Source organism: Schistocerca serialis, chromosome 11 (genome assembly GCF_023864345.2).
Source record: "Schistocerca serialis cubense isolate TAMUIC-IGC-003099 chromosome 11, iqSchSeri2.2, whole genome shotgun sequence".
NCBI classification, from domain to species: domain Eukaryota; kingdom Metazoa; phylum Arthropoda; class Insecta; order Orthoptera; family Acrididae; genus Schistocerca; species Schistocerca serialis.
In genome coordinates, this window is record NC_064648.1 from 103,209,392 (window position 1) to 103,219,659 (window position 10,268).

At 38.5% G+C, this 10,268-nt stretch overlaps 1 protein-coding gene across 1 annotated transcript in view; it reads right to left on the minus strand.

Moving 5' to 3' along the window:
- Positions 1-10,268, minus strand: part of LOC126426806 (RNA polymerase II subunit A C-terminal domain phosphatase SSU72) — a 53,077-nt gene extending 42,809 nt beyond the window's left edge. The window contains exons 1-2 of the mRNA XM_050088807.1: positions 9,944-10,268; positions 9,571-9,714 (exon numbers count right to left, since the gene is read on the minus strand). Of these exons, the coding sequence (XP_049944764.1) occupies positions 9,571-9,714; positions 9,944-10,026 (227 nt within the window). The 5' untranslated portion in view covers positions 10,027-10,268. The remainder of the gene's footprint in view (positions 1-9,570; positions 9,715-9,943) is intronic.

A 10,268-nucleotide genomic window follows, 5' to 3' on the forward strand; every position in this document is an offset into this window, starting at 1 on the left:
CATCTAAAGCTAGCACACTCTCTCTCTCTCTCTCTCTCTCTCTCTCTCTCTCTCTCTTTCTTTCTTTCCAGGGTAGATCAACAAAACTGGCCTCTCCCCAGGAGATAGTGCCATTTGTGAACGGTTAAGAGAGACAAAATTTTACACCCATGTATAGCAGAGATACTGGACACTTTACAGAAGCATGCCACTATCACCTCCCACAATCATAAAGTGATGCAGGAGGTTCAAGAAAACTGGAGTTGTCAAAATGAGAATGAGTTTTGGATGTCTAAACAAGAGTAATGCAGATGCAGAACAAGTGCAACAAAGTAGATATCCTGCAGGCTACAGATACATTATGCCACAAAACACACCTTTCTCTATTTCCTCATTTTTTCGAAATATGATTGATCAAAGTGGCATAGATCATTTTGGAACTATGGTCATCAGAATAGTGTACTGCATGCACAATACCAAGTCAAAAGGAAATAAGATACAAAGCAATAGAAAGACAGGAATAGAAAGGAAAATGAGGAGGAGGGAGGGAGGGGGAGAGAGAGAGAGAGAGAGAGAGAGAGAGAGAGAGAGAGAGAGAGAGAGAGAGAGAGAGAGAGAGAGAGGGAGGGGGGTGCACTACAAGCAAAAATGAAGTTGAGAGAATCCATCATTCTGTTAAGGCTATTCTCTTTACCTGATGTAAACAGTGAATTTCAACCCACCTTGTCATTATTCTAACCATAAGCACCTAAAATAATCAAACCCACTAAATTACCCACGATGCACATATGGTATTGGTATACTGTGCATAAAAATGCCTTATTGCTCTTTTTGTTAAATCCCTTTTTCTGGCTACCTCTTTTTTCATCACCCCCTTTCCTCCCACAGTTTCAATTTGTCACCCTACTATTACTTCTCCTCACAGTTCCTCAAATACTTATATTCTTATCTCTAACTCTATTGCTGGTCAGCAAAATCACTGCTGTACTTTTTTTTCTTAATCTCATCCTGGGCACCCAACTGTCAAAAATAAACATTTCTGATGGCAGGTACAATCTACAAATGTCATATGATGTACTTTTTAAAAGTACAGTTTATTATTTTTAGCCCTTGCAAAATCAGTTACCATTCTCAAAGTTTGTCCACATTCTCATGCGTGACCTTGGTATGTCCACTAAACAACTTGACACACCTCTGTCAACATTGAGCAGTGGTATCAATTGTGGAGAGATCTCCAGAAGATAATACCAAGATGTTAAAAGGTATGAACCATGCTGGGAAGCAAGTTCTCACCTGTGATCATCTGGACACCTAGTATCGTGAAGCACTCACTTCAACTGTTCTACCACAGGGCACACACTACAACGCACTATAACTACGCATTGCTTGCATTCAGTCATTGTGTGTTTCATAATGACCGTAAAGTTCTCTGCTCATAAAAGGGAATTGACAAGCATGCAGTATTAGGAAATATATGCACTCCACTATTTAACAGCAGGGACACAGATTTCCTGCTTCGTATCTGAATACTGAAGCAATTCATTTTTCTTGCTCATACCTCACCTGGTCACACTTTGCCCTCTTTTTCTCTGTGTCCTACCAACTAAGACAAGTATCTTGTTCCCTCCTCATTACCATCTCTTTTCTATTTCTGGCACTCCCCCCACTGCCTTTTTTTTCCCTTCTCTAAAAGGATTAGGGTTTAACATACTGTCAACAATGAGGTCATTAGACAGCTCCTGTTTGGATATGTTTCAATTTTCCACCTCATCTGTATTTCTTATACTTTCTACTTCTACAAATATAATCCATAAGCAATGGTACAGTGCCTGGAGATAGGTGCTTTACACCGGTATCGGCGATTTCGTCCTATTCAATGCCTCAGTGTGTCCCATACTATCTTTATCTGAAAATCCTTGTGAGGTATACGGTAGCAGCGTTAACTGCTGCACACACTTCCTAAAATACTGATTTTCTCGAGATATCCAAACAGGATTTCACAAGAATATTATATTTCTCCCTAAGGCTTGCATTAAACAATTTTTGATGTTGCTGAGCAACACTCGTACAATAGTTTTTTAAATGAACACACTGCTATTTGACTGTATTGTTGTTTATTTAATTATGACCCAGGTTCAGCCTTCTATGCCATTCTCACGTTATTGAGCTTGTGACAAACAATGGCATAAAAGGCTGAAACCTGTATCAAAATTAATTAAAGTACAATGCAGGTGAGTGGCAGTGTGTTCATTTAAAAACTTGCATTCAAGTTCCCCGAGCATCTCTGATACTCTCCCACAGAAGCTATATTGACCTGCCACAATCTTACAAGGGAACCTCCCCATCGCACCCCCCTCAGATTTAGTTATAAGTTGGCACAGTGGATAGGCCTTGAAAAACTGAATGCAGATCAATCGAGAAAACAGGAAGAAGTTGTGTGGAACTATGAAAAAATAAGCAAAATATACAAACTGAGTAGTCAATTTGCAACATAGGCAACTTCAAGGGCATTGTGACCTCATGAGCGCCGTGGTCCCGTGGTTAGCGTGAGTGGCTGCGGAACGAGAGGTCCTTGGTTCAAGTCGTCCATCGACTGAAAAGTTTAATTTTTTATTTTCAGACAATTATTATCCGTCCGTCCGATGCGAGGTAACTGTCCCGTAGTATGAGGACGCCACACCTAAACAAACATCGAAACACACGATGTCAGTCGACTACAGCGCACAGAAGAGAGAGTATTCCTGCTAACGAGGCTCCCTGGCTGGCAGTTGACTGTTCACTACTTTGGACGAGAGTGCATTAAATACGTGAGATGTATTCTGTGGGCAATATGAATCCAGCAAATATAGCTCGCGACTTCAACAACAATCGCACGATTTTGCGGTTCGGTCGCAAAACACAGGCGCTAAACTTATTACAGTGAACAGAGACGTCAGTGAACGAACGGACACTTATTACAGTGAACAGAGACGTCAGTGAACGAACGGACAGATCATAGCTTTATGAAAATAAAGAACGTAAAATTTTCACACCAGGGAAGACTTGAACCAAGGACCTCTACTTTTGCAGCGGCGCATGCTAACCACGGGACCACGGCGCTTCTAAGCTTAGACAGTCCTTGATGTCGCCTATCTTCCACATGGACTACTCAGTTTGTATATTTTGCTTACTTTTTTCATAGTTGCACACAACTTCTTCTTGTTTTCTCGATTGATCTGTGTTCAGTTTTTCAAGGCCTATCTACTGTGCCAACTTATAACTAAATATGAGGGTGGTGCGATGGGGAGGTTCCCTTGTTAGCAGTGCATCTACAAATTTGTTCCATGTCTATCACCACCACTTGATAAGGACTTTTAACATACCACCAATACTTTCAAATTGGCCATATAAAATTTCCCTATACTATTTACTTTATGAATGTACAGTACTGTCCAATAAACCTAAGTCTTCAATTCTCCTTCCCCCATGGTAACTGTGTGTGTTGCTCATTCCATACCACTTAGAACACGATACCACCTGATCTTTAGTATTAATCTAGTAACTGAATTTTAACGGGTTCTAACTCAAAATCAAGGATATTACCTCACATTTACCCACATTTAAAGACAGCTGACAATGACTACACCAAATGGAAATATCTGCATTACCTTACAACCATCTGAGGATGGTTCTGTCCTGTAAACAGCATTGCTAGTGCATAATCTGACATTTCTGTTGACCCTACCTCATGAACTGTTTATGTATGTTGCCAGATTTCACTTTCCTGAGGCATACCCATTGTTACATCAGTCTCTGTTAAATATTCCGTGTGTTTGGTTCTGTCAGCCAAAGATCCACTACCACTTCTGGAAAGATATTCTGTATGATCACATCATCGTCATTATTCACCTATTAAGTGTTGAATGCCTTTTAGAATTTCCCCATTCTTATCTCTAACTTAATTGTTACCTCACAAAGAATTCTGTTTGGACACCCCCCCCCCCCTTCCTTCCTTCCCTCCCTCCCTCCCTCCCTCCCTCCCTCCCTCCCATTCTCAAACTTATCTTGTGCAGTCCACTACAAATTTCACTTCTGTCAAATCATTCTTTCCATACCGAGTCTAATGTTTAGCTTTTGCTTTAAAATAATCGCTTATTTCCCTTCCCTCTCTGCCTTTTCCTTCGTTGGAATAGAAAAGGATTCCTTGGTTCTGAAACTGCAATCCTCTTATTTCATTTGTATTTGTCAGTGTTCACAATGGATAGGCTGTTTTCTAACTAACCATTTCATGTGTACAATTTCTAAAAACTTACTCAGGCACTTGTAATGATAGGAGATCAGATTATTTATCTCACCAAGAAACAGTTAATACTAACAGCATGTCATTTAAGTATCTACACCATTTGAAGCAACATAAGTCACATTATCTGTGAAATTTTAGGACAAGAGGGGGCAATGAAAGTTTACATGTTCCCTAACACAACCAAAATACTGAAAAGTAGCTAACCCAGCTCTAAATATAAAGCACATTAAAAAGTTTAGTATTTAAGCCAGTTCCTTCTACCATGACTATTTCAGTCCCTCTACCTCCCTGCCCCCCCCCCCCAATAACAAAGCAACATCTTGAAGCCTCCCCCTCAACACCCCCCCCCCCCCCCAAAAAACTGAACTGTCAAAACTCCATTCATTTCACCAAAGCTACACCACCACTTACAGCAGGTCATATTCAGTGTCAATTGTATGGGACCAGGCAACAGCATGAAAACTTTGATTAATATATTTTATACAACAACTGCTATGAAATTTTAGTGGTTTTCGTGAGATTCAGAAGCTGACAGTTCAATATAACCTTGATATGTGTTGCCACGTTGGGCGATCATTTCTACATGGTTTGTTTAATGCTTTGTAATAACTGTTACTTCACAGCCACAGAATTTAATAATATTTAACTCCTTTTCCTCTTCTAGTCCACTTATTCCCATCAGCAATTGTACTAAAGAGTTTTACTTTATGCCTCGGGAGGTCTTTAACCTTGTCTCATTAAATTAGCCAATTGCCATTAAAATTAAAGTTCCTGATCCTTCTGAAAACTGATTTCACTATATAGCATCATTTACCTTTTATATTCATTAGTTAAACCTGAATCAGTTGGGGAATCTGTGTTGTTTGCTATTTCTACACTTGAGACTGCATTTTTGTTGACTAGTTTCTATGTTCTCAAATGCAACATGATACAGCCCCACATCCACTTCCATCACTATACCCCAGGCCTCCCACTCCACACGATTAACACACTGACTGCCGCATGGATAGTTATGGACATTTTATCACAAGACGCCATGGCATCAGATGTGAGGTTCTGCTGAGACTACTGGCAGCCTCGAGGGAGCTATTGTGTTAAAATACATGAACAATTTCCCCTCTGCAGTCTCCTTTACTGCTGTTCTCTCTACCTTTTCCAACCAAATAATTTTCCACTTTTATCATGTCATGAATGTTCCAGCAGTCACCACTCAGACAACCCTTCAAACTGCAGCCCTTGGATGATTTAGTCAGTCAGTCTCTCTCTCTCTCTCTCTCTCTCTCTCTCTCTCTCTCCCCCCCCTCCACACACACACACACACACACACACACACACACACACACACACACACACACACACACACACTCTGAACTGAAGTTTGTTTATCATTAACCTAGATGTGCCAACACTGGAGCTGCATCACCTGTGATAATTTCTCATTTATATAGCTATGGTGCATTCTCTAACTCTCACCATTCTGGATGGAGCTGCCAAAGTTGTTCCAACCACATCAACAAAGTTTCCACATATTAATCTAATCAGTTTGTAAATGGCCCCCAATATTTCAAATAAAGCAACATCCATCTGAGTTTTCAGGTTCACTCTTACCTAAGAGAGATACTTATTGCCATGCCTCCTCCTCCCCCCCCCCTTTCCTTTCCCAAATCTACAGCAGAAACACTAAAATCAAATAGTCTACCTCACTAAAGGGCACAGTTCTTTTAATGCAGAAAGACAGGTACATTCTTTAGCTGCTCCGCCTCTCATGTGAAAGTTACTACACACATTTCTGTCTGCACTGCAGTAACCACTTAAACCTAGTGAACATATTTCCAGCAACTATTTCCCATACAGCAGTATACTTCATAACCACTTTCTAAAAAGCTTAACCAAACGTTCTCTAAAGTGTTACACCATTTTTCAGTCAAGTCTACACCTATTTCTAACATACAGGGGAAGGGGTTGGGTGCCTTAGCAGATTTGCTTTGAGAACAATCACTCCTTTTTTAAACACTATTACTATCCGCAAATGCCAATCTCATCATTTCCTCACTGTATATAAATAAAAGCCAAATTTCATGCACACATTACTCCTGCTTTATTTCAGGCTGCTTGCCTCTCCGCTTGTCTTTTGATCCATGTACTCATTTCATACACAACTGTATATTGTTACTTTTGACTTAATTCCATTCAGATTCATCTCTTGACAGCTGAGGTACTTCCTCTCTTTCCCCTCTCAAATAACTGGCATATTTTTTAAAGTTAAATCTGTACTTTTCACACAAGAAGCTCAGAACAGATCAATATCATTGATTAGACTGTTACACATTAAATTATGGACTACGTTAATCTTATGTCAAAATGGTTGCTTTCCATTACATTACCAAAGAATTTTAACAAGCCACAGAGCTACCAGCAAATATTTCACTGGAGTATATGTTTGTAAGGGGTACCAACATGAAGTGTGTGTTACATTCACTAACTAGGCTCACTGATGATTCAAGGATTCAGCATGGTATGAGTGAAAAGGCAGTCAACCATTACAGCGTATATTCCACATCTCAGTAGACGAATTGCATAACCAACAATTTTCATAACTACTAAAAACAAGTTTATCAGCTTTTAATTCTCATTGGGAGAGAGGAATGCACAATCACCTTTACAGCTTTGAGTTTTTTTGAACAATGTTTTAAACCATTCAATTGTTACTGATAACCACAATATAGAACCTGAAATGAGCAATTTTTTTTAGGGGTATCTAATACCCAGAAATATAAAAATGTTTTTCTATTTTCATAGCCTTCATCCTACCAGGTTCTGCAAAACTTATCAGGAGTTGTTGATGTAATATAAATCTGATGTTTGAGACACTGCCTAGTGATGAAACAACAGTACTGACAATTAAGAATTTTTCAAAACAGAGAAAACTATGTTCGATAAAACATTTTTACAATAATCTTCCCAAAGTTAGTTAGCACTATCACCACCAATGACATATTGGACGAGTGCACAACACTAAGTAACATATGAGTTGGGTGTCACCTCTTCAATTACTGCTTGTAGCTGCTTCACTGCATTTCCAATGCTTAAATAGTTTAAACTGTTCAACCTAATTTCAATTTGAGCAATTCATATAATCATACTGCTTGCACACTCATCAGCTACAACTGCATTTTACCAGAAATGCGGAAACTTCTCATTAACCACATGCACAATAAAGTCATAAGCACTTTTAACAACAATATATTTCTTTTATTTAATGACTAGCAGCTATCTTCACACATTTCAGGAGACCATGGATCCCACTTGTGTCTACAAGAATGACATCTTTACCTCTACCTTAAGCTAACATTTTTTTCCATTGTCAAACTACTAATAAATAAACTGCACACATTTGCTTTCATCCTGCTCCCTACAAATACAAGACCTAAAGTGACACTGATTCAACTGCCCACTAAAAATTCTTGAGACACTAATTACCACAAAGTAATTTTGCCTTGCAACAATGAACTATGTCCTCCTTGAATACACTAGATATTTCAAAATAATGGCACCTAGTTTTCATAAAATTGAACTGAGATAGCTTATTTTTATCCTAAAATGAAAATCTAATCCCCACATACAACAAAACAGTTCTCTATTAGAACACCCTGGATTTTAAAAATAATACTTTAGCTTCAATACTTTCTCCTGGATCTCTACCTCTTCTTAACAAGGTGTTACTACTACAGATAAATGCTTTCCTGCACATGAATACAATACTGTAATTTAACACAAATCTCAATCCAACAGTTTCTACTCTTCTACCATGCCACTCTGTACCACAAACAAAACTCCCTGTGGGTCTTTTCATATTTGTCAACTGAATTACAGTGTTCGCTTCAATACCTGTGTTTTGCACTAAATCTTGCCACAGCAAAACATCGATTTTCTTGGACGCAACTAAACTGGGAATATGCCTTATGCATTCACGCACCACAATCTGATCCTTTGCAGTGACTAGATGAACACAAGAAGCAGAATATGTTCATGTGGGTGAATTCAGCTGAATTGTTTTTAACGTACCACCTGCTGGGAGTTGTCCACAGTACAGTATACTCTGCCCAAATCAGATTTAGCAGCATCAATAAAAACCAAAATCTCTCCGATCCGCATCTCACCTATCTTACTACAGATAACTGAAGACAGCGAAAGCCTCAACCGATTATAAAATATCGTTACCATATAACTAATAGTAGTCCGCGCGCCCGCCCGCACACACACACACACACACACACACACACACACACACACACACACACACACACACACACACACACACACACACACTCTCTCTGCCGTTCATACCACTGAGAAAAATAACGCCAAAAGTGTTAATATGTTTTCTGAATATAGGCTCTACATAACTAGCTTCATCTTCAATTAATTACACTGTAGAATCCTATGTTTTTAGCATTCCAGTTAAATGATGCATCTCAAACATGTCCGACACGATTATCAATTTGTATCCAAGTTTGATACTGTTCACACTTATATAAGCAGTATTTTCTTGTTTAATGTGTGTGCATATTTAGATTACATTACTTGCCCTTGCTGTTACGTATATCAGTTGATTACCAATTTTATATGCTTAAATGTCAACTGTCTTCTTGCTCAACTGTTTTAAGTTTACTCACTTAAACGTAAGCATTTTCCCATAAAAGCAAGTCACTTCACGTGAGAAACCCTAATCCCAATCCCACAAAGAAAACAGTTCATGCATGAGCACACACAGGCAGATTACGTGTTTCGCAGTGTAAATATGTTAACAGAAAATGTCGCTTTGGAATTTTGAGCTCTACATTTCTGCCATGTGTATTGATGTAGTACCATACAAACCAGCAGTCACCCAACCCTCTTAATGCAGTACAGGTGTTCTGTAAAATAAATTATAAGATATTATTCACAGACTTTTTTTTTATTGATGCAATACATGATCTCATGTAATGCTATACTAAGTAAAAATTTATACTAAGAATAAAATTTTAAAATAGAAATAGGTAAACTTAATTATAACGTCTGCCAGAACAGCTGGATGACTGTGGCCAACGTGGTGTCGAAGTTCCCACGAACCAGCCACCGCATTTCAGCAGCCTTGACCTATAAAACAAAACATGTGAGCGAGAGCAAAGGAAACATACGATCAGTCACCAATCACTCGTGAAAATAGTACACATCACTGTCAAATTTTATGAGTGAAATTAAATAAAAAAAAAAATCCGAGGAGGTATTCATTTTTCCTAATTTCATTAGCAGGTGTCAAAGGATACAAAGATTTATCTTTGAGGAGAAGATCTTGATATATTTCTTCGTATGTCACTCCGAATTCATAACAATTAGGTTTGTCTGGGGCTGTTCCAGGAAGCTTTACTTTGTCTCCAGTACCAAACGATTTCACCAAGAAGCCCTTTTTGCTGTACAAAATCAAAGCAATATCATAAAAAGAGTCTATTTAAACATAAACATGAACAACGAAATTAAGAGCCTGTGGAAATCAATCTCTAAACACTTTTGTAATAAATTTATTATTTCAACCTCAAATCCCTTAAAGGAACTATTACGCAATCGACGCCATTAAACACATTGGCTCAAAATCACGAGACGTATCTTGCTACTATTATACCTAATTTGTAAATTACAAACCTCAAAAACGCATGGGCTTCCATGCTTCTGTTCATATTACTCGAACATATAACGGCTACGCGTAAAGGACAGCACACTGGCATCTTTTTGTCAGTAATTAACGGTATTGACTAAAGTAATCTATACACTTAAATCCCTAGGAACGTACTCAAATTTAAATGAAACCCAATCAAAACATTAGCTGAACATTATAACATAGTATCAGACGCTTCGCAGATATTAAGAAATTCCATACACAAAAGTGCAGCCAGAAAATTCCAATTCCCTTTCTCTCCCTAATGAGTAATGTCCCTCCCTACGTCTTACAGGTGACCTACTTCTTGTT